At 41.5% G+C, this 25,884-nt stretch overlaps 1 protein-coding gene across 4 annotated transcripts in view; it reads right to left on the bottom strand.

The window, feature by feature from the left end:
• Nucleotides 1-538: 538 nt before the first annotated feature.
• The window catches only part of IFRD1 (interferon related developmental regulator 1), a 35,469-nt gene continuing 10,123 nt past the window's right edge, over nucleotides 539-25,884 (bottom strand). The window contains exons 2-12 of one of the 4 annotated variants that reach the window (XM_056573903.1): nucleotides 20,598-20,702; nucleotides 20,436-20,517; nucleotides 16,103-16,227; nucleotides 15,857-16,014; nucleotides 14,585-14,635; nucleotides 14,317-14,480; nucleotides 12,299-12,407; nucleotides 9,519-9,653; nucleotides 9,305-9,433; nucleotides 5,866-5,961; nucleotides 539-1,291 (exon numbers count right to left, since the gene is read on the bottom strand). In XM_056573903.1, coding sequence (XP_056429878.1) covers nucleotides 1,202-1,291; nucleotides 5,866-5,961; nucleotides 9,305-9,433; nucleotides 9,519-9,653; nucleotides 12,299-12,407; nucleotides 14,317-14,480; nucleotides 14,585-14,635; nucleotides 15,857-16,014; nucleotides 16,103-16,227; nucleotides 20,436-20,517; nucleotides 20,598-20,646 — 1,188 coding nt within the window. In that variant the 5' untranslated portion in view covers nucleotides 20,647-20,702 and the 3' untranslated portion in view covers nucleotides 539-1,201. Of the gene's footprint in view, nucleotides 1,292-5,865; nucleotides 5,962-9,304; nucleotides 9,434-9,518; nucleotides 9,654-12,298; nucleotides 12,408-14,316; nucleotides 14,481-14,584; nucleotides 14,636-15,856; nucleotides 16,015-16,102; nucleotides 16,228-20,435; nucleotides 20,521-20,597; nucleotides 20,703-25,884 lie in introns of all 4 variants that reach the window. The other 3 variants (XM_056573902.1, XM_056573901.1, XM_056573900.1) reach the window with 3 other exon arrangements.

A 25,884-nucleotide genomic window follows, 5' to 3' on the forward strand; every position in this document is an offset into this window, starting at 1 on the left:
CTCAGCACTCCAGACTGCATTTCCTGATTTTGGACTTCTGTCAGGCCAGCAGGAGTCCAAAGTCTTTGCGAGAAATGGGGGAAATGTTCTTTGAACAAGAAGGGAGACACCTAGTGGCAGCTTTGTTTAAACAAATAAAACTTCATTTTTTTAAACAAAGTACACTAAAGATTTTTTTTAATTTACAATTAAGGATTGCAATAGCAAAAGTTCGTTTTAATGAGCGCCCATTTAAAAAATAACTTATTCTATTAAAGGTAACTTAAATTTTATCAATATTTAGATAACATTTCTTTGAAACTACAGAACTCTGGATAAAACAGTTTGATTGGGCACCTAATGGGGAGAGTATAAGGGTATGTGCACATGGAGAAAACCACAGTGCTACACACTGGCAAGGTTTTCAGCCCAAGATACTGTCAGCAAGGTCCTGTCCTGAAGCTCCCAATGATTTCAATGGGAGTTTCAAAGCAGGAAATAAGTGACATGTCTCCCATTGAAATAAATGAATTTTTTTTTGCCCATGTTAACATATCAGAAAATAGTAGTTTAAGGCTACAGCACGAAAAATATTGTAAAAAAAGTGTTACTGACTGTGCCCAACATGCAGATTAAAAAACACACAGTATTAGAGAGAATTTTATTAAGCCATAATGCCATTTCATACATTTTATAATGCTAGTACACATTAAAATAATAATTAAAAAAAAAAAAATCTAATCATACACATGCTATCTTATGAACTACATCAAGTTTATTCTATCCACGCCCCATATTAGTCAGATACATGATATTTAGGATACAACCACATTAGATGAAAATATACATTATGAAATATAATTTTATTTATACATTTACATATATAAGAGAAAACAAAATAAGCCTATGGACTAGATTAAGCACTCTATAATTAAACCTCCTAGAGTATAGGTTAAAAATGCTCAAAATGAAGACTATATACACAAAGCTTCGAAAATAATTTTGCCTCACGCCTCCATGCTGTACAAGAAAAAGAAGTCATGCAGACTTGACAAGTAAGTGAACATACAAAAAGTATAAATAGAATATAAACCCAGTCAATATGCATCAAACACAAAAAATGGTACTTCGGCTGATGACTAACATAAGCCAACTCACTCCAAGGAATTGTTTTTCATTTGCCGATTGTTCACATTTCAAGGTTGGATCCCATCCTGAATATTTAGAAGAACTCTCCAACATCTGCTCTCTTGTCACGCAATTTGCTTCTAGCCTTTGTACGAGCTTTGAATGCAGCAGAGTTGTTCATGTGCTGAAATGAAAAAATAACTTTAGTGCACAAATTGTCATTAGTATGACTAAACTTATAAGCATTAAATGCCCCTCTTTAGTTAAATGTCTTCGCTAATATGAGATAGGGTAAGGTACACCATTCCCACTGAACGTAACCCTTTAAGTAGACCATAGAGATGAGCAACGTTAGGCTAAGTTTCCACCTAGTTTTTTTCTGGCAGTTTTTGGAAAACTGCCACTGTAGTTTTGAGCCAAAGTCAGAAGTGGATCCATAAGGGAAGAGAAGTGTGTGAGTCCTTCCTTTATATGTCCTATTCCTTTTTAATACACTTCTGGCTTTGGCTCAAAAACTGCCATAAAAAAACCAAGTCGAAACTTAGCCTTACAGTGATTCGATATGTAGCGAACTTCTCGGCTTGGCATTTGCTGACTTTATCCTATATAAATTAGTTCAGCTTTCCAGAGGGCTGGAAAAGGTGGATACAGTCCTAGGATAGAGTCTCCTAGGACTGTATCCACCTTTTCCAGCCCACTGGAGCACCTGAAAGCTGAACCAATTTATGCAGGATAAAGTAAAACGCAGAGCTGCGAGGTTCGTGACAAATCGAATCACTAACTTCGCTCATCTCTAGTAGACAACAAAGATATTTTCCTGAGCACAATACACCTTAATCTGTAGAGGTCTCAGAAGTCCTGATCAGAGAGTTTAGAAAATTGTATAACATTTTGGACAACAAATCTTTAACATTATAAACTTAAGGGGTTAAGACGCTCATGCATAAGCTTAAGGACACATTGCTATTAATTAAAAAAAAAAGAGAATGTGGAGCTCACGAGGTTAACTGTGACCCTCTCACCCAGGGAGGGAAAGAGTATCAAAAAGAAAACCACCACAGTCCTCAGTGTCCTACCTCAAAAAAAGTCTATGATGGAAGTAAATGATAGAAAAAAATTTATTTTTATATGTGATTAAATGATTCAATCATTTCTACATATTGCCGAAGTCTATCATAGACTTTTTTGAGGTAGGACACTGAGGACTGTGGTGATGGTCTTTTTGATACACATTGCTATTAACCCAGCTCATTTTCACCTTAAGGACCAGAGCATTTTACACCCACATATGGGGTATTTCCTTACTCAGGAAAAAAGACCCCCATAATTTGTAACTCCATTTCTCCCTTTACCTCTTGTGAAAATGAAAAGTATGGGGCAACACCAGCATGTTAGTGTAAAATTAGTTATTTACACTAACTGGCTGGTGTAGACTCCAACTTTTTCTTTTCATAAGGGGGTAAAAGGAGAAAGAGCCCCCCAAAATTTGTAATGCAATTGCTCCCGAGTACGGAGATACCCCATATGTTGCCCTAAACTGTTTCCTTGAAATACGACAGGGCTCCGAATTGAGAGAGACCCATGCGCATTTGAGGACTAAATTGGGAATCACTGGCGTAGAATACTCCTATGTCCACCCCTATGCAATCCCTAAACAGGGTGCCTCCAGCTGTTGCTAAACTCCCATGCATGGACAGTCCGTGGCTATCCGGAAATGCTGGGAGTTGTTTTGGGTTGCTGGCGGAGACAGTGTAAGGGGGGTGTATATGTAGTGTTGTACCCTTTATTATGTCTTAGTGTAGTGTTTTTAGGGTACATTCACATGGGCGGGTTTACGGCGAGTTTCTTGCTAGGAGTTTGCGCTGCGGCGGAAAATTTGCCACAGCTCAAACTTGAAGCAGGAAACTCACCGTAAACCTGCCCGTGTGATTGTACCCTGTACATTCACATGGGGGGGGGGGGCGCAAACCTCCAGCTGTTGCAAAACTACAACTCCCAGCATGGAGTTGTACTTTGTTAACAGCTGGAGGCACACTGGTTGGAAAACCTTCAGTTAAGTTCTGTTACCTAACTCAGTATTTTCCAAACAGTGTGCCTCCAGTTATTGCAAAACTACAACACCCAGCATGTACTGACTGCCGAAGGGCATGCTGGGAGATTTAGTTATACAACAGCTGGAGGTATGCAACTACAACTCCCAGCATGGCAAGACTGGGAGTTGTAGTTTTGCAAGATTTAGAGGGCCAAGGTTTAGAAACCATTGCACAGTGATCTCCAAACTGTGGCCCTCCAGATGTTGCAAAACTACAAATCCCAGCATGCCCAAACAAACAGCTGTCTGGGCACGCTGGGAGTTGGTTTTGCAACATCTGGAGGGCTACAGTTTAGAGACCACTGTATAGTGGTCTCCAAACTGTAGCCCTCCAGATGTTACTAGGCAACAACTCACCGGCTTCCGCAGTCTAAGATCGCCGCAGGTAAGTGACCACCGCCGGTCACACTACAGTTCCCCCATTCTCCCCTGGCTACCGTGGGGGGCAAAACGGGGGAACCGGTCTGCTATTGGTCGGTCGCTTCTGACCGACCAATAGCAGGGATAGGAGGGGTGGCACCCCTGGCACCTCACTCCTATCCCTTCAGGGGGGGGATCGTGGGTGTCTTGGACAGCCCAAATCCCCCTTATTTTCTGGGTCCCAGGAGACACGTATGACCCGGAATTGCCACAGATCGCCAGTCTGAATTGACCGGCGATCGCCAACATTGGGGGGCAGAGTCTCAGGACCCCCCAGGGGTTTGCAAGGGGTGCCTGCTGAATTATATCAGCAGGCATCCCAGTCCTGTCCCCGCCGGTTAGCGGCGGGGACAAAATTCCCATGGGCGTACAGGGTCCTTAAGTACCAGGGTGTCAGGGCGTACCTGTACACCCTGGGTCCCTAAGTAGTTAAAAGGAGAGGAGGGGGAAAAAAAAAAAGTGCAAAAATGTAAAATCCCTAAGGCTGGATTCACATCACAATTTGAGTGTCCGCTGCACAGATACGATTTCAGAAGCTCAAATCGCCTGAAGTCGTATATGAGCAGGGACAAGTACTGACAGATACGGAGCCATTAACTATTATGGGGCTGTGGACCCGAACGTAGTCTGCTAGTGACTACGATCTGGTCCTTTTCTCAGCATGACAGATTTTTGACAGACTGAAAACCGTGGTCTGCCACGATTTTCAGTCCCTGTCAAATATAGCCAACTTATATTAGGTTTTATTTTGTTGTACTATTTGTTTTTATAAATTACACATTATTAATATTGTCCTCTGACCGCCATAATGCTTATATATCCCTGTATATAGAAAAATGGAGGGCTCATTTTTGCACTGTGATCTGTAGTTTTTATGGTACAATTTTTGTTTTGATGGGACTTTTTCCATTATACCAGAAACAAAATTAAGTGAAGAGGCCACAAATCTGCAAATTTTATAATTTTTTTTTTTTTTACATATAAACCATTGACCGTGTGGTTTAACCAATTTTATATTCATCTTTTGGACATTTTCACACTCCATGATACTACATGTTTATTTTTGTTAACTTTCTCTTATTTTTATTTTTTTTTATAAAATAAAGAGAAATTAGGAGCAATATAAACTTATTAGGGAAGGGGCTAACTTTTTATTCACTATTTTTTTTAGTCCACATAAAGGACTATTACATGCAATCTTTTGATTGTATACACTGAACAATTATGTACCATAGAAGAGCATTGACAAGGGTTATTGGTGCTCTATTGCTACAGGCTGCCTCTGCAGGACTGGAGCACCAAACAGACAGGGCCTCACGATTTCATCAAGGGTGTCTTGATAAGATCTGATGAGCTAAAGGGAATAGATTTTTGGCATTTAAGACTAAGATCAAAATTGATCACAGCGTCTAAAGAGTTAATGCCAGCTATCACCCCGATTGGTGATTTCCTGCATTAACCATTGGTCTTGGCTGCTGATAGTAGCTAGGAACATCCTGTTAAAGGGTTAAATATGTGAAATAAAGATGACTCTTGATTACTGACTTCTTTTCAGAAACCTTATCCATCTACTGTTCATGGGATCCATTGATTAGTCTCTACAAAATCCTACTCCTGTCATGGACAATCCTTCTATACAAGATGTTTATCTGAAATCAAGCAGTTTCTGCTGCTTTGCATGATTTTGAATGAATTTCAGCAATGTGTACCTGCGCACAATCACATGGGAATTTCACTGGTAATACTGAAGTGGTGCAATAATTAAATGTTAAGTAGCACATATGCAGTACCACACGTTCAGGACTTCTCTTTACCTGTGCCAGGATAAGCTGCTCCTTTGGACATCAGGTGCGGGCAGCTTTATTTTTATTTTAAGTACTGTGTTCTATACAGGACCTTGAAGAAGCTATAAGTTATTTACAGCTTCCAGATTTTTATATCTAAAGACTTGGACAGTTCCAGTCATCTGCTTATTTTTCTGTAATCTTTATTTGTTCTTATTTTGGGCTGATATTGTGGGGGCTTTCAAACCAATTACCAGTTTCCCATTGAGCTGTGGTCTCAAAAAAATTTAAAATTGATTCCAGGACGATCATTGTTAATTGAAAATACTATAACTTGAGAGACCACCGAGTACTAACTTCTCCCAAATCTGATGTACCCTACACAGTACCTAGGGTGTACATATGTTAAAGAAATGGCTGTAACAGAGGTAAGAAAAGGTACAAACAACACTTGTAACTTACCCTTTCATCACGAGAAACCTTCATAGCTTTTAGAGTAGCTGCATCCAAAAGCAATGGGGGACCAAGCTCAAAAATACTGCGCAGAAATCCATTTGTCTATGTATAGAAAAACACAGCATATAACATTTGAGAGATCCATAAATTTTATATAATCTACACACAGTCATGGCTGTAAGTGTTGGCAGCCCTGAAATTTTTCTAGAAAATGAAGTATTTCTCACAGAAAAGGATTGCAGTAACACACATTTATTCCCTTTGTGTGTTTTGGAACTAAACCAAAAAAGGGAGAAAAAAAAGCAAATTAGACAATGTCACACCAAACTCCAAAAATGGGCTGGAGAAAATTATTGGCACCCTTAACTTATTTAGTTGCACACCCTTTGGAAAAGAATAAATGAAATCAGTCACTTCCTATAACCATCAATAAGCTTCTTACACCTCTCAGCCGGAATGTTGGACCACTCCTCCTTTGCAAACTGCTCCAGGTATCTCTTATTAGAAGGCGCCTTTTCCCAACAGCAATTTTAAGATCTCTCCACAGGTGTTTATTGGCGTTTACATATGGACTCATTGCTGGCCACTTCAGAACCCTCCAGTGCTTTGTTACTATCCATTTTTGGGTACTTTTTGACGTATCATTGTCCTGCTGGAAGACCCAAGATCTTGGACGCAAACCCAGCTTTCTGACACAGTGCGACCCAAAATCTGTTGGTAATCCTCAGATTTCATGATGCCTTGCACACATTCAAGGCACCCAGTGCCAGAGGAAGCAAAACCACCCCAAAACATCATTGAACCTCCACCATATTTCACTGTAGGTACTGTGTTCTTTTCTCTGTAGGCCTCATTCCGTTTTCGGTAAATAGTAGAATGATGTGCTTTACCAAAAAGCTCTCTCTTTGTCTCATCTGTCCACAAGACATTTTCCCAAAAGGATTTTGGCTTACTCAAGTAGTCTTGCTTTTTTATGCCTCTGTCAGCAGTGGGGTCCTCCTGGGTCTCCTGCCATAGAGTTTAATTTAAATATTTAAATGTAGACAGTTCACGCTGACACTGATGCTCCCCGAGCCTGCAGGACAGCTTGAATATCTTTGGAACTTGTTTGGGGATGCTTATCCACCATCCGGACTATACTGTGTTGACACCTTTCATCCGAACTATCTTCAGTCACAAAATAACGTCCGTTTTCAATAACGGACTATAACAGGTTCAAACGGCTATTAGGAAATCCCATAGACTATAATGGGATTTTCTAACAGATGTATAGGATTTTGTTACTGCCATGACTATGTACAATAAATGAATTATATATATATATTATATATACACACTCACACACATATCTATCTGCACACACACACACACCTCTCTATAGTTGGTTAAAAACTGTATACAAAAAAATAATAATCTCTAGTTACATATCAATCCTGCCTGTTTTCCACTTAGCCTGCTGACATATGACATCACATACAACGTTCACGTGACATGATACTGCAGCCAATAATTGCTTTCATTTTTTAAAAGGCCTCTAAAAAATAAAAGCAATCTGATTGGTTGCTATGGGCAACTGGTCAACTTCTCAGTACAGGTGTTGACTTAGTAATGCCTTCCTATGATCAGATGCTATTCATTAGCAAATCACATAGGTTTACATTATAACAGCAGTCAAACACTACATGAGAATACATAAAACTCATCCTTTGAAAGATATTAGTGTTGGCTTACAGGCAGAAACATAGGCGCTAATATACATGTTTAACCCCTTAAGGACCAAACCCATTTTCACCTTAAGGACCAGGCCAATTTTATTTTTGGTTTTCGTTTTTTCCTCCTCGCCTTCTAAAATCCATCCATAACTCTTTTATACTTCCATCTACAGACCCATATAAGGGCTTGTTTTTTGCCTGACCAATTGTCCTTTGTAATGAAACCTCATTTTACCCTAAAATGTACGGCAAGGAAGGAAATTTAAATGAAAACCACAATTTTGCACATTTTGGAAGGTTTAGTTTTCACACTGTACACTTTACGGTAAAAATGACCTATGTTCTTTATTCTGTGGGTCAATACGATTAAAATGATACCCTTGGCTAGATACTTTTATACATTTTTTTTTAAGCGGTACAAAAATATAAAACTTTGTACAAAATCAGTAACCTAAAATTGCCCTATTTTGACCACCTATAACCTTTTCATTTTTCCATATATAGGGCAGTATGATGGCTCAATTTTTGCGCCGTCATCTTTACTTTTTATCAATACCACATTTGCATATTTAAAACTTTTAGATTTATAGTTTTTTTGGAATAAAATGTGAAAAAAAAAAGCAGCATTTTTGGACTTTTTTACGTTTATGCCTTTCACCGTACGGGATCATTAACATATTTTGATAGTTCGGACATCTACGCAGGCGGAGATACCAAATATGTTTATAACATTTTTTTTTTAAATCACGCTTTTTGAAGAAAACCGAACAATTTTCATTTTTATTGGGGGGGGGGGGGGGGATTTTTCCCTCTTTACTTTTTATTTTTACATTTTTCATGTCCCCATAGGGGACTATCTATAGCAATCATTTGATTGCTAATACTGTTCAGTACTATGCATAGATGCTATGCACTGATCAGTATTATCGGCTATCTCCTGCTCTGGTCTGCTCGATCTCAGACCAGAGCAGGACGAATGCAGGTAATGGGACCTCCATCCGCCATTACAGGCGATCCGATCATCTATTTTATTATGCGCAATGCCGCAGATGCCGTGATCTGTACTGATCACGGCATCTGAGGGGATAAAGGGGTTATCCAGGAAAAAACTTTTTTTTTTATATATCAACTGGCTCCAGAGAGTTAAACAGATTTGTAAATTACTATTAAAAAATCTTAATCCTTTCAGTACTTATCTGCTGAAGTCGAGTTGTTCTTTTCTGTCTAAGTGCTCTCTGATGACACGTGTCTCGGGAACTGTCCAGAGTAGAAGCAAATCCCCATAGCAAACCTCTTCTACTCTATGCAGTTCCAGACAAGCAGAGATGTCAGCAGAGAGCACTGTTGCCAGACAGAAAAGAACAACTCAACTTCAGCAGCTGATAATTATTGGAAAGAGTAAGTTTTTTTAATAGAAGTAATTTACAAATCTGTTTAACTTTCTAGAGCCAGTTGATATATAAAAATAAGTTTTTTCCTGGAATACCCCTTTAATGGTGGACAACCGCCATTACTGGCGGGTCCCTGCCGTGTATGACTCGAGCACTGCTCCGATGCTTGCTGTCATACACAGGACGTAAATGTACGTCCTGGTGGGCGAAGTACAGCCAAACCAGGACATGTTTACGTCCGTGGTCGTTAAGGGGTTAAAAACCATAGTCAGTAAAGAGCTCAAGGTAGGAGGCAATTTCCTTTAGAAGGTACCAATGTATAAACTATAACAACCAACTTACCATAAGATGAAACTGCATTCCCGAACCAAACAGTTCCTTGAAGACCCCATATGTTAGTCTCTTCACCCAGCAGTCAACATGCATGCGTTCTCTCCCAAACTGGATCACTGCTGACTGGAAGTCTCCATCCTACGTATGCAAAACAACTGAAATGCTGACACCAGAATAGAGAGACTGCATGCCTTTAAGTGTAGTGGATTAGCTGGTTACATACCTCTACAGCTCTAAGGACATCTCGAAAAACTGACCGTTGTTTCCTTCTATCAACTTTGGCTCTATGCTTGTGACAGTCAGTGGACAAAGCTTTCAAAGTTTCAGTTAAAGGTTCAAGATCTTCATAATAAAAGTCCTAAACCAAAAAGCAGACGTTAAAAGGCTGGAATTGTACTACAATTATCTAAATTTTATAAAAAAGTTATTGTATCAAAAACACAAACCAGGGAAGCAAACTAGTACATCTGAAGTAGCTGCCCTTCTAAATTCTACATGTGGGATCTTGTATATCGTAATGTATTGAAATATGTATCACACTGAATATTAGGGCTGGGCGGTATACCAGTTCATACCGAATACAGAATTTTTTGGGCTGCACGATATGAATTTTCCCCCATAGCGCAATACCGGTTGGGACCCTCCCCTTCGGGAATGTATTATCAGCCCAGCGCAGCGCTGACCCCACATCGGGGAACTAATCCTATGTTACCCGCCAAACGCTGTTCTGCCCCCCCCCCCCCCCCCAATTAATGATCAGCGCAGAAGGGTACTACTCACAGATGTCACCCGCAAGCACTGCCCCCCCCCTTTCTTGGGGGCTGCCGGAACTCTATACTGTACGCCAGTGGTCTCCAACCTACAGACCTCCAGATGTTGCAAAACTACAACTCCCAGCATGCCCAGACAGCCAACGGCTGTCCGGGCATGCTGCAAGTTGTGGTTTTGCAACAGCTGGAGGTCCGCAGGTTTGAGACCACTGCTGTACGCTGTATCCCTATGCCCGGGCTGCAAAAGAAAGAAAATAAACTAACTCACCTATGTCGGCCACACGCTGGGGACTGGAACGTCCGACAGCCGTCAGCCTATCACCGGCTGCAGCGATGTCCCGCCCTGGCTGGTTATAGGCTGAGCCCACTGTCATGTAAGGAGCTCTGGCCGGCTTCTTACATGACAGTGGGCTCAGCCTATCACTGACCGGGGCGGGACATCGCTGCGGCCGGTGATAGGCTGACGGCTGTCCGACGTTCCAGTCCCCAGTGTGTGGCCGACGTAGGCGAGTTACAGTTTATTTTCTTCATCTTTTGCAGCCCGGGTATAGGGATACAGCATACAGCAGTGGTCTCAAACCTGCGGACCTCCAGCTGTTGCAAAACTACAACTCCCAGCATGCCCGGACAGCCATTGACTGTCCGGGCATGCTGGGAGTTGTTGTTTTGCAACAACTGGAGGTCCGCAGGTTTGAGACCACTGGCGTACAGTGAGTTCTATCGCCGGGGGCCCCCCCAACAAAGATGAGGAGGGCAGTGCTTGAAGGTGACATCTGTGAGTAGTACCCCACTGGGCTGATCATTAATTGGGGGGAGCAGAACAGTACTAGCGGGTCACATGATTTGGGGGGGGAGCCGAACACCGCGCTCGGGTCACATGATTGGGGCGGGTTTAAAATACTGTTATATACCGTGGAACCACCGTAAGTTAAAAAAAAATACCGTGATACACATATTTGGTCATACCGCCCAGCCCTACTGAATATAAACTAGTGTATTGGTCATGCAAAAAATAAATAAAATATGACAAAAATTAACCTAGCATCTTTCTGTGTCATGTGACCAGGAAGGACTAAATGAAAATCTATGGTGCCACCCTGGTCTCAAGTCAAAAGATTTTTTTTTTTTTTTTTATTGCCCGGTCTATTTTGACACTTTCATAATCTTTTCTGGCTTCTAAAAAAAAATGTCGTTTATGGAGGACTTTCCTACTGGCAGGACATACCTGATCAGCTGGTGACTCCCGGCACCTTTACTGATTAGCAAATGGAAGGCACCAAGGTTGGTTAGCAGGCATACCATCATACATTTTCCGATGGCGTGGCTGGTACTGCAGCTCAATGCCATAAGCTTGCAGTACCAAGAACCGCCACTAAGATGCAGGACATCGCACATTTTAATCAACTGATCTGTGGGATATCTTAAGGACAGACCAACAAGATTTAAGAATAAGTAAAGCCTTTTAATTTAACCATTAAATAGTAACTTCGCATTGTATCCCAATCCTGGTTATTCACCCCTGCAACTCCCATCTCTCTCCTATAGTTAGAAAACCAATTGATGCCTTTGTATTTTGTTACACTGCTACAGTTACTCATGAGTGCTGTCCATCTTGATCAATGCTGATGTGCTTTGAATGGAGCTCATCTGGCATGCCTCTCAAAGAACAAAACCATTAGTGCTGTTAGGAAAGCAGTCCACCGAGCACAAACTGTTCAGGACTAAAAAAAGAAAAGAAGAAACTAAAAAACATTTAAGTCGGATTTGTTATAAAATGGGCATCACTGCTTAGTTCAATTAAAACATTGATACAGCACATTCTCCTATAAAGATAAAAGTCACAGCTGCTTAAATTCAGGAAGTGTATACAATATAGATCATTACAAGCTATTACATTTCAATCACATCCCGCTTCCTACAACACTGAGGCTTTGTTCACATATGGATTGGAAGGTCTGTTAGAAGCCTCTGTAACAGACTGACAAAAATAGGCACTACTTCTCCACATAAGATGCTAAACATGGCGAACTCAACGGAACCCCAAATAGCCAACGACAGCCATCAGATGCCATGTGTTTCTGTCATTTGATGGGTGCTGCACCACTGTCCTAGTCATCTCAATCATAGGAGCAGAATATGCTGTAAGGCCTTAATCTGTTATAGCAGTGTCCCATTACTCTCTAGATCTAAGCAATCTCCATTTAGAAAGGTGTAGGAACATTTCTATACTTACAGCATCTGCTTCTCGTGCTAGTTCAAACAAAAGAGCCAGTGTCTCCCCAGCTGCAATTCTCATGTTCACATCATCACAGGACAACAGCCGTGGAAGTTTATGTACATGCCTATTAACAAAATCGATTCAGTTTGCATGCGGATGGTCATGTTTACCAAACAAAGTAAAATAATATCTAAATTGGCAAATGGGGCTACGGATTGGAGATAGGTATCATTATTATGCGGTATCCAGTGTATTAAAGGGAATCTGTCAGTGTTACCTGCACTAACCTATTCGTACAAGTGACACGGATGACAGATTCCCTTTGACTTACAATGGGGTTTGATGTGTTATCTATTGTTTAAAAAGGTTCTATGGGGCACTAGTGGAAGTTGTTAAACTGTTGATACTGCAGCATTAGCTTAGTTATTTAAGGAAATGCGTTATGACATAATAGAAATTGTTTAAAGCTTATGTTAAACATTTAAGGTGTTTTTTTTTTTTTTTTTGTTTTTTTTTTTAATAACTTGCCATCTATATTTTTTTAAATAGTCCTGCAGAATTAGCGTTTTTGGCATGGGCACCTGGCATAGAAATAGGCTGAAAGTTTAGTTTTGTCTGTCATAAGGAGGGTGCTGCTACAAAGTGATCTGTGCAGTATTATTGTGAATGCCGACTTCAGTATATAGAGGAGACAAGATCTTTTCAATAGCTGAAGCTCCCCTCACCATGTGGGATGACCACTCACTGAGCTCCATGACCTTTATGACTAAAGTGTCATAGAATGCATGGGGAAACAACTCCAACCTTTTCTGCCCAATTCACCCTTTACTACAGGACTATCTTTCTTCTAGGTATACATAGGAGACCACTACTACTCCTATCCCTGTCCATGCTTGATTGACCGTCAGCTGGAAGCCAAGCCCTGTCAGATAAGGATGGGAGGTGAGCGAGGAGGCGTCCCCGCCCTCAGCTCTCAAGGGTCTTGGGAACGCCTCTTTGGAATGAGAAAATGAAAGCATTTTTTTAATGTTATGGAATCACAGACAGATCGTGCTTAGTGCAAGGTGACACATGGTACCTTTTCATATATCTGACAGTTTGGAATGTGACTTGCAGCTGATGGCTTTAAAAATTTAGCTATAAAAGAGTGCCTGTCATGAAAAAATTTTTTATATGTTAAAAAGTAAGCCATTACAGACAAGTTCCTAAATGTAGGTTATAAAAAAAAAAAAATGTATATTTTCTGTTTATTTTCATTAACGAAAACCCAACAATAGGGGCTCCGTACACGTCCAGTCTTAATGATTTTGGACTCATGCTGGCCTGGCAGTATGAGTCCGAAATCAGATTGCAGCCGAGACATGACTACTGCTCCTTGCTGTCAATCATGCAGCTCAGCTATTGCTCTCACCCCCCCCCCCCCAACCAACCGCTGCCCCAACTATCTACCCAACCCCCCCCCCCCCCCTTCACTCATACACTGCCCTATCCAGAAGAGGTGAAGCCTCCACCTTCCAAGCCCCCCTCTCCGTACGCCGCTGCTGGCCGACAGGTCCCTGTTCTCCGCTGACAGCTGTGGGCACTGTGACCGCCCTCAGAAGCCTCAGGCTGAAGACAGGCGACAGTGATCTCACCTTCTCCCGGCCGTCCTGCAGCTTCTTACTCTGCTGCTCCTCGGTGACAAAGTGAGGGCGGAAGGGGTCTCCCCCAGCAGGCTTCAGTGATGGAGCGCCTGCTGGGGAACGTCCACATCCTCCTGCCAGCAGATCACAGTTTGTCAGCAAGAAGGATGGTAAGATAAAGAGCTTTTTAAAGCTCTTTTTAAAAGGGAGAAGTTAGGTGTAGTTAGGGAACATAGCCTAAGTTAGTTTAGCAAAGTTTATTTGATGACAGGTACTCTGTCACTGTGGCTTACAATAGGAGGTTAATGGTCATAGGACTATGCTTGTAAGGGAAGATCTGGCTGCTTAAATTCCCTTATCACATTGGAAACACATTGTGTGAGGAAGTATCAGTGGCTACTGTTTACTTACATCTCAATTTTTTTCTTCACTTCACTACTATGACATATGGTCAGCAGGAGAGCCCATGACTGCAGAGCCTGGATGTGAAGTGCTGACGCGTTATCAGTTCCACCTTCTGAGCGATACTGCTTGGTGAAGAGATTTTCCATACACTCCATTGTCATGTATAAATCCTGAAAAAAACATGATTTCCTTAGGACTTACGTTTTGAATAAAAAAAAATAAAAACAATAAGAGTATATGTACAATTTCAGGTATGTTAAAAATGCAGTCTTACCTCAATGTCATCTGTGGCAATGAAGCAGCAGAGGCCCAAATAACCTGCACACTAAAATTCAAAAAGGGCATTATAATAGAAACACACACATATATTTGATCACTAGTGAAAATAGACTCTCGCTAAAGAGAAAATTACCAGCTGGATCACCTGCTCAAACCTGAACATACAGGTACATAATATGGGCAATGACTATTCAAATGTCAAAAGGGGGCAGGGTTATTGGCAGAAGTGGATGGAAGAGCAGCAGCAGTCTACAGTGCAGTTAAGTCTACTTTCACTGTCGGGTCCCGGCGGCTCCTATTTACTATTATGGTGGCCACCGGGGCCAGTTATGAATAACGGAAGCAGAAGAAGCCACATGCTTTCATTTTTCGCGCTTTATTCTTCCCGGCTCTCGCAGCAGCCATCACACTGCCGTGCACTAACCGCAGTGTGAAAGAAGTTAAAACCAAAAAATATATCTATCCTGAGCGGCTGCACAGATTTTCACCCAACACAAAGTGTTTGACAGAAGGGTCACCCGTACTAATCTGAATATGCATGTAAATAATGCAGGTGACCCTGTTTCTATTTGCCTTTTAAAGGGGTTGTCAATGGCACAAAGTTATTTTGTGGTTGCCCAAGTGTATATTTACCTTCATTCTAAATACTGCACTGACACCAAAATTCCAGACTGACTGACAATACCAGGATTTCTAAAACTGACCATAAGGTTACCAATTCTCCTTCATGATGTGTGTGATGGTGGCAGGCTGTCTGGCTTTGTTCACTGGCTATGCTAACCCCAAAAATAGATAACGCAGTCAATCTTCAGGACATGATCACAGAGTTATCCCAGATGTCAGGTGTCAGCTGCAGTTAGCAGCTGACACTCGCAGTGTACAGAGCAGGCTCAGTTCATGAGCTGCAGATTTACATAAGTCAGATGTCAGGAAACTTAAAATCAAACTAAACAAATACACTTATTGGAGGATATTTATCAAAACCTGTGCAGAGGAAAAGTTGCCCATAGCAACCAATCAGATCACTTTCTTTAACAAGGCCTCTGCAAAATGAAAGAAGCGATCCGATTGGTTGCTATGGGCCACTTTTCCTCTGCACGTTTTGATAAATTTCCCCCCTTAACACTAAATGCTTTACTTTTAAGTCTATGACCTTTTATCTGACTTGTTACATTTGTTACTTTTCTACATACCTACCTGAAATTCTGCCAACATGTACCAACACAGTGCAATTGTTCATTTAGCGGACTTAGAAAGCAATACTTACAGCCTGGCGAGCAGACATGTTTGCACTCCTGTCAGAAATGATGTTTTTTAAGACCGGAGCTAAGGTTTTGAAGACTTCTTCGCTTTCCACTCCAGAGCCAAGCTGACAGCACAGGAGGCAGGCTAGAGCTGCAGCCACACGCTGTTCTTCACCTTTACCTAAATCAATGTTTGCAATGATTTACTGACTGAAAAAGCCATCTCTTGGGAAATTACTCACAGTCTAAACCTCAACTGCATCACTTACCCTTTTTCAAGCAACGCTCAATACTATCTGTAAGGGTTATCCTCCTTTCTTGGATGAAATCGTAGAGTATCTTACAGGACAAACCATTCTTCAGTCCTTCAAGGGCAGCTTGCCTGGTCTTCGCACTGTAGACCAGACAGACACGTTAAGTGATTTTATTGGGGGATTTATTAACTGGCATGCACCCTAAAAATTGAACAGTTTTGGTTTTGCACACTGATAGGTGCTGAAGTTATCCAATGTTACACTTTATGTTGTCTGCACTGGCTACATTTGTCTTGCCGTGTGCTTACAGGGGATGTGGGTTGCAGATACATTGCTTGGTGCACTAGATTTATCAAATGTACTCCAGTTACCAGCTGGTGTTATGAGTGTGTCCGCTTTTCAACATTACCCGGCGGGAATCCTGTGAATTGCATACATTTATGAAGAGACATGTACCATATAATAAATTTTGTGCAACAATTGGGAAAAAATATGAGCTTATGATAAATTATTCCCATAGACTTCAGGTGTGTGTGTGTGTGTGTGTGTGGGGGGGGGGGGGGTCCCTTTGTTGCTACAGGGCAAATATTAACCTAGACATCACTTCCCTTAACTGCTGAAACCAGTGGAATCAGCACAGATGTAGGTTTAAAAAAATATAAAAAGGGCCCTTTTCCATAAATGAGCCACTTTCAAATAGCACAGACATTTCTTCTTTCCTAAACCACATTTGGAGAAATCTTTCTAAAGGCAGATCTACACACCATTTTTCAGTTATGAGCTTATGATCAGGCTCCTTTACTTTTCCACTCCAAAACTCATTCACTCTAAAAAACTATCAAGCTGGACTACCAACTCCCTAAGGGATCAGAGGTAACATGCTGTTTATTCATGGAGAGGGGTTAAGCTCCCTAGTGCTTGATTCACAGCTTAGGACTTGTTCACAGTGCCTCTGTGCTCCGGTTAATGGTGCTCTGTTTGCTAGTCCGTCAGAACAACAGGAATTTAGAGAAAAATAAGTAGCGCATATCCTTTTTTCTTTTCTGCTCACTCTGAGATGGTGGTGTCCAGTGTGATCCAACCAGTTTTGGGTATGTTCGGCCCCCAAAAAAATAAAACAAAAACAAACCAAATGGACCCAGAACAGAACAAAGCACAGCAGCAGCGTGAACTTTGCCTTAAAGGACATCTGTACTGCATGAATTTTACATATTCCTGTGCCCAGTCTGCAAAAAAAACAAAATAAACTGACTCTCCTTCCTACATTCCCCCGTTGCTCCGGTACCGGCCTCACGGTCCTCCGCTGCGGTCCTCTTGCTGCTTCCTAGGGACAGTAACGTCACAGAGCCGTCAGCGTATAACCGGCCGCAGTGATGTCCCGCCGCGGCCGGTGATCATGTAAGGAGCCGGCCAGAGCAATGGAGGGGACGTAGGAAGGGGAGTTAAAGTTTATTTTGTTTATTCTGGCAGCCTGGACATAGGAATATGTAAGATTCATGCAGTACAGATGTCCTTTAAGCTTCTGTTTGTGCAATGCATGGCAGTAATAGCCGTTATTCTTCACCCAACTTAACATTCGAGATGGGGCCGGCTGAGGGAAAAACTATTCCTATGCCATATACAATTTTTATAATTGCTAAACATAGCACTACTCATTTACAAACTTTTCTGGATAAGCTGCCGTGTGCGTGTATAAGGGGCAGTGACCATTTGAGGACAAAATGGATTGTTTTAGACCAGTTGCTCCGGGTTACTTTTCAAGGGAAATCCTTGAAGTTTTAGGTGGTTTGATTATCCAGGAAACTTACATGATAAGACAGGTACTAGTTGTGTGTACACAAGCAGAAGCTACAACTTTCTTTATGGCATTTTTCTTTAGATTTTTGCTCTGCAGGCTTTACCTCATTTTCAGTTGTTCCTGTACTAGTGGGTAGAGCCTACCTTCTAATGCACAAGCACAGGAGAGGAGATCATTCTCTTCCATCTCTATGGTACACAGCTGAAAGTCAACCCTGCAATGAGACCCAATACAGCAAAACCTGTGTAATCTCTTTGTATTGTGTATTAATCTGGCACTCTACGTCTCCCTTACCCCTCCCCTCAGACTCGTACGGGCAGCATGTAAATTGATCCATTAGAGAGCTGCTTTACTAAACAGAACTGAGCTGTTTTTCAGAGTGAGCGAAAATGTAGAGAGCAGAAAGAGCTTGACAAGAGGAAAAAGCTAAAGATATAAGGTGAAAACCTCACAGATCACAATAGAAAATTGAACTGAAAAGGTCTTTTATGTGGCTGTCTTCTAAAATAAAATGACTACTATGCAAAAATTTAGAGTGGGCTGGAACTCCTTCACAAAGTCTGGTCTTGATGGGTGGTCTTCTCAAAGAGGAGGGTTTTGGAGACGTTTCACTACATTACAGTTTTCGTTACATTTGCTTCTACTACTGACTTGTGCAATTTGTTTGTGTAAGATACCAGGAGAAATGGTGTTTCAACAATGTAAGGTATTGCTATGATTTCCAAACAAAAACTATGAACTTTGATTTCTCAACTGTAAAAGGGATATCACAAGGAACAAAGGCTGCGACTACAGCCTAGTACTGATACAAAACATTCAAGCACTAAACTTATTTAACAAAAACCAAAAGTTACAAGAATGGTGTCCCTGTTTCTGCAAATAAATGATTTGCCAATATACCTCCTGTAGAAGTAATGAAGATTAAAGCTCTCTGCTTATTGTCCTTTAGTAAGAACCTTCACTATCTCTTAGTCACGTGTCCATCACATGACCAGGACAAATAATTCCCAGGGATTAACCAATGAATTTTTACAGCTGCAAAAAACACAAACTAAGCTTCTGTGTTCAGAACACTGCAATGCCTGTCCGGATGTCACGTGGGGTCCCAGCGGCCAAACCCCCATGATCTGACATCTTTTCCCCTATCCTTTGGATCGTGTATAAGATGTCTAGGGGTGGAGTATCCCTTTAAGTGTTGGGTGGCATTTTCCAAATGTACAAAATTTATGAGTTTGGGTGGGGTTATGTTTTTATTTTATAATGCCCCATATATTTCAGGAATGTATGTATAACATGTATGCATGTATGACAGTATTTACACAACACCCAAAAAAGCTGAATATCATCAGAACCAGAGCACCATAGCATAGCTTCAAATGAATCTCAGGAGGCCGTATTATGCCAATCTGAAAGCACCCAAATACCCATTTCATTAAGCAGAACTAATTGAAAACTTCTGTTTATGTCAACACCTAGTGTGTGAAAATGTCTGACTGCAATCTGCCCTATTTGTCTGGAATGTGTTAGTTATTCCTCTAGGATATCACTAGAAAAGCAGTCAGCAGATTTCACCCTGAAGATCAAGTATGGAGAGGATAGAGACCGTGCCAACTTTACAGACTCCACAACCCAGGTGTTTAGCAGTATCTGGATCGAGAATAGATTAGCAAGTGCTTAATGTCTCACACCTTTGTGGGAGAATTAAGTATGATCTCTGTTAAGGAGGTGGTATAATCTTAAGTCTTACAGGATCACATCCTCTTCATTCTGTCAGCTAAGCCCCTGGTGCCCCCCAATGGCCCCTTGCCCCATAACTCTGAAGAACGAACAGAAAACTTCCCCCTTCCTTGCTCCTGTGACATGTTATCTCAGCAAGAGCATGCCTGCGCAGCCAATAAATGGTCACGGGGAGGTCCCTTCTCAGTCAATGACATCACAGGAACAAGGAAGCAAAGGAGACTAGTGGGGGGGCAGGAGTGTCAGCTGTGTGGGAGCGGGGTAAGATGAGTATAACTTATTTTTACACCACTTTTAATTCTGCACAACCCCTTCAAGTAACAAGGGCTAAAGTAAAAGCTGCATATCTATGCACATCCCATTTCAACCTACTCTAGCCAGAGAGACGTTCATAGCACAGAAACCAGACAGAACCTTGGCTACTGAAGAGCCTCCCTGGCAGGACATACGAGACATGCCCATGGCAGTGGAAGGGTTAATACGTGTTTATCAGAAATGTGAGAACAAAACTTTTAGACCGCAATAAAGTCAGTAAGTGTTAAAATCAAGCAAGCTATTACTCCTTTTGCAACACTTCCAACAAGCACCTAGCTCAGTGTTTCCCAATCAGGGTGTCTCCAGATATTGCAAAACTACAACTCCCAGCATGCCTGGACAGCCTTTGGCTGTCCAGGCATGCTGGGAGTTGTAGTTTTGCAACACCTGGAGGCACCCTGGTTGGGAAACCCTGACCTAGCTGATAACTACATAATGAAATATGCTGCTGACTATAGAGCCAATGAGGAGAATGGTGGCGCTTCAATGCTCACAAACCTCTTGTCCATTGTCAGTTCTATAAGTCCCTTCAGTTTGAATTCCAAGTCTTCCTGAGCAGCTTCTTCATCAACCTCCGCCCCTACTGGAAGAAAATACAATCACAAGTTATGATGGAATAAAGAACCGAGCAGCAACAGGCAACAAATGACAGGTTCATACCATCTTCAGCAAAGCTGGCAACATCACTGAAGCTACTGCAGTGACTCATGGTTTCAATGGAGGAATCATCATCGCTAAATGGCTGGATGGTTTTCTGACGGCCACCTAAAAAACAAAGCAAACTATTTATACAACCTCAAATATATATATATATATACACACACATACACATACATATATACACACACATACACACACATACACATATACACACACATACACATACATATACACACACATACACATACATATACACACACATATATATATATATATATATATATATATATAAAATAGTAATTCTGACTAACAAATTTACTTACAGCTAGTACGGAGCCACTACAGAGGAGTTAAACAACCGGGACTATTTGGATGCAATAAACCAAAGTGGGGATGTAAACCCTGTGGCAAGTGTGTGGCCTGTCCTAACGTGTACAGACAACAAATTCTGTAACCGCGATGGAACTCTGTCGTTTTTAATTACCCACACGTTATGTCATTCCACAGGAGTAGTTTACCACGCCACATGTCCATGTGGTTTGATCTACGTGGGTCTGACCACAAGGGAATTAAGGAGGCCCACAAGAGAACATGTGCTAGGTATCCAAGCTGCCAAAGATGAGGAGGATTTAAATATACTTACCACAATACCGTGTCACTTCAAGACCCACAATTCCGAACCCCACTGGTTTCAAGGTAACGGGCATTGATCAAGTATTTGTAGGGATCCAAGAGGGCGAATGGAGAACAAAATTGGCCCAAATGGAAACAAAGTGGATCCACACCTGGTAGTCAGACGACCTCTTTGCCACTGCGAGAGTGAGCGCTGCCGTTTTACTTTATTGGAAGACTCCGAACCGGACAACCAGCTGGAGGGTTATAAGGCAAACCCCCGCTGGCTGAGGACTTCATGTAAAAGCGATATACCCATATGGTCTATTTCTCATTTTAATATTATCTATGATTGAGAGCGCATCTGACAGCACTGGATGAACTAATTAGCAATTTGTGACTGTCTGATGAATATACTATAGATGGGTCATTGTACTCTCTGAAAATCTTACTAACTCCCTATGTTCTGAATACTCCCCTGATGATGTCGCTGAAGACAGAAACGCGTTGGGTGAACTAGTCACCAGTAATGGATGACTAAGGGAGTGATTATTTTTGAGTTGCACTCTAGTGCTCAAATACATCTGGGAGGTGCTCTTGTGGTAACAATATAGCAATCAGAGTTGGACTATCTTAACAGCTCTTTTTATCGGTACCCTAACGAGAATACAAACACATTATACACATTTGTTGCTTTTGTAATTTTAAACATAGAGGTGCCTAAAATATAACTTCTTCCTATCACTGGTGTTGGTCAGCTGTTTACTTATATTGAAAGCTACCATACTGCTAATCCTACACTAATATCTGTGTATGTCAGAACTATATGCATGTCTGTTAAACTGCTGCCCAACAAGTGTTACCTCCTTGTCCTCGCTTTATACCTTCTTGTGTTACAGACTTACCTCCCCATATATATGTATTTTATGTGTTTTTATATTTTATTTTTCAATAAAGATCTCATATTTTGTTCTAATTTGTACTTGCTGTTCGTATTTAATAAGGACCACTGTATAGTTTCTCTCAGATTGCTGTGGTAGTTTGGTGACCACATTTACTACATCTTTGTTAACATCTGCATTGTGGCCTGTATCTATACGTGAAGCCACAACAATACCAGATCTGCTGCATCACAGATCATACTGTATGCATTGCAATTCAATACGATCCAGTTCTATTTCTTTCCCACAAATCTGATGGAAATGTGAATAAAGAACACAAGGCTAGTACAGTCTATGACTTAAGCCCGGTTCACACTTACAAAGCGCTGGATGGAAAACGTCTTTCTGGAGCTTCAGAGTGCAGCCAGCACTATGACTGCGCAGCTATTGCCATCCCCATAGACACGCATTGCCCCATTCTTTTGGTGGCAGAATTTCAGTGGCTGCTACGGAATTTTATCAGTCGCTAAATTTCTGTGGTGTGTACTGTGCAGCGGAACCCCATTACCAGCAATGGGACTATGCTGCCCAAGAATTTAATAACAGTTGACAGTTCTTTCCCGACCTTACCATACACATGAATGCTCAGCATGGGTAAATCTTCATGTGTTACCTAGGAGAAAGGGAGGGGTAAGCTACAGCCAGACTGCTCTGGTGCAGTGTAACCCTCAAAAATAAGGCCGGGTGGTGAAAATCCAACATGTTGACCCTTCTCTCTGCCAACATCATTTGTCACCGGAGAGTCAGGAGGCAGCCATACACCTTAGACAGTTAGCTGAATCAACAAGGTTTGATTGACTAATGCATGGGCACCTTTTCTTTTACATGTTGATGGTATACATATTGGTATAGCATTAAAAGGTTATGCAGTTTATACTTCAGCATAGCCAAAGATAGACTTAACCACCTATTAGTGACAAGTTTAGTTTTCAGGACACAAACAACCTACCAAAGGTAGCCCTAACACTATGCTTGATCTAATGGTCCCTATAAGTACACTATGGTATACTTCAAAGTATACCCCGAGCATACAGTTAAAGTGTGATTTGAATAGTCACCAACACCGACTTTTAATAGGTAGCTTTCTATTTGAATTACTAACTTCAACAAAAAAATTCCCAGGAGATCAGGTACTTCTTGTACTTAGTTTCAGATACAAACATGATCTTTATTAGGCAATGCTTAACCCCTTCAGGACGGAGCCCATTTTGGCCTTAAGGACCGGAGCGTTTTTTGCACATCTGACCACTGTCACTTTAAACATTAATAACTCTGGAATGCTTTTAGTTATCATTCTGATTCCGAGATTGTTTTTTCGTGACATATTCTACTTTAACATAGTGGTAAATTTTTGTCGATACTTGCATCATTTCTTGGTGAAAAATCCGTAAATTTGATGAAAAATTTGAAAATTTTGCATTTTTCTAACTTTGAAGCTCTCTGCTTGTAAGGAAAATGGATATTACGAATACATTTTTTTTTGGTTCACATATACAATATGTCTACTTTATGTTTGCATCATAAAATTGATGTGTTTTTACTTTTGGAAGGCACCAGAGGGCTTCAACGGTCAGCAGCAATTTTCCGATTTTTCACAAAATTTTCAAACTCAGTATTTTTCAGGGACCAGTTCAGGTTTGAAGTGGATTTGAAGGGTCTTCATATTAGAAATACCCCATAAATGACCCCATTATAAAAACTACACCCCCAAAAGTATTCAAAATGACATTCAGTCAGCGTTTTAACCCTTTAGGTGTTTCACAGGAATAGAAGCAAAGTGAAGGAGAAAATTCACAATCTTCATTTTTTACACTCACATGTTCTTGCAGACCCAATTTTTGAATTTTTACAAGGGGTAAAAGGACAAAATTTTTACTTGTATTTGAAACCCAATTTCTCTCGAGTAAGCACATATCTCATATGTCTATGTAAAGTGTTCGGCGGGCGCAGTAGAGGGCTCAGAAGGGAAGGAGCGACAAGGGGATTTTGGAGAGTACGTTTTTCTGAAATGGTTTTTGGGGGGCATGTTACCTTTAGGAAGCCCTTATGGTGCCAGAACAGCAAAAAAAAAAACACATGGCATACCATTTTGGAAACTAGACCCCTCGAGGAATGTAACATGGGATAAAGTGAACCTTAATACCCCACAGGTGTTTCACGACTTTTGCAAATGTAAAAAAAAAAAAAAAATTTTTACCTAAAATGCTTGTTTTCCCAAAAATTTTTTATTTTTAAAAAGGGTAATAGCAGAAAATACCCCTAAAAATTTGAAGCCCAATTTCTCCCGATTCAGAAAACACCCCATATGGGGGTGAAAAGTGCTCTGCTGGCGCACTACAGGTCTCGGAAGAGAAGGAGTCACATTTGGCTTTTTGAATGCAAATTTTTCTCTGGGGGCATGCCGCATTTAGGAAGCCCCTATGGTGCCAGGACAGCAATAAACCCCCCACATGGCATACCATTTTGGAAACTAGACCCCTCGGGGAACGTAACAAGGGGTTAAGTGAACCTTTATACCCCACAGGTGTTTCACGACTTTTGCATATGTAAAAAAAAAAAATTTTTTTTACCTAAAATGCTTGTTTTCCCAAAAATTTTACATTTTTAAAAAGGGTAAAAGCAGAAAATACCCCCCAAAATTTGTAACACAATTTCTCCCGAGTACGGCGATACCCCATATGTGGCCCTAAACTGTTGCCTTGAAATACGACAGGGCTCCAAAGTGAGAGCGCCATGCGCATTTGAGGCCTAAATTAGGGATTGCATAGGGGTGGACATAGGGGTATTCTACGCCAGTGATTCCCAAACAGGGTGCCTCCAGCTGTCGCAAAACTCCCAGCATGCCTGGACAGTCAACGGCTGTCCGACAATACTGGGAGTTGTTTTGCAACAGCTGGAGGCTCCGTTCTGGAAACAGTGGCGTACCAGACGTTTTTCATTTTTATTGGGGAGGGGAGGGGGGCTGTGTAGGGGTATGTGTATATGTAGTTTTTTTTACTTTTTATTTTATTTTTTGTGGTAGTGTAGTGTAGTGTTTTTAGGGTACAGTCGCACGGGCGGGGGTTCACAGTAGTTTCTCGCTGGCAATTTGAGCTGCAGCAGAAAGTTTGCGGCAGCTCAAATTTGCAGCCAGATACTTACTGTAATCCTCCGCCCATGTGAGTGTACCCTGTACGTTCACATTGGGGGGGACATCCAGCTGTTGCATAACTACAACTCCCAGCATGCCCGTTGGCTGTCGGTGACTGCTGAGAGTTGCAGTTTTGCAACAGCTGTAGGCACACTGGTTATGTATCACTGAGTTTGTGACCTAACTCAGTGTTTCACAACCAGTGTGCCTCCAGCTGTTGCAAAACTACAACTCCCAGCATGTACGGTGCATGGTGTACGGTGACTGCTGAGAGTTGTAGTTTGCAACAGCTGGAGGCACACCGGTCGTGAAACACTGAGTTAGGTAAAAAAAAACTCTGAGTTTCACAACCAGTGTGCCTTCAGCTGTTGCAAAACTACAACTCTCAGCAGTCACCGACAGCCAACGGGCATGCTGGGAGTTGTAGTTATGCAACCAGCAGATGCACCACTACAACTCCCAGCATGCACTTTAGCTGTTTGTGCAAGCTGGGAGTTGTAGTTATACAACAGCTGAAGGTACACTTTTCCATAGAAAGAATGTGCCTCCAGCTGTTGCAAAACCATAAGTCCCAGCATGCCCATAAGGGAATGCTGGGAGTTGT

This window comes from Hyla sarda, chromosome 4 (genome assembly GCF_029499605.1).
Source record: "Hyla sarda isolate aHylSar1 chromosome 4, aHylSar1.hap1, whole genome shotgun sequence".
Taxonomy (NCBI): domain Eukaryota; kingdom Metazoa; phylum Chordata; class Amphibia; order Anura; family Hylidae; genus Hyla; species Hyla sarda.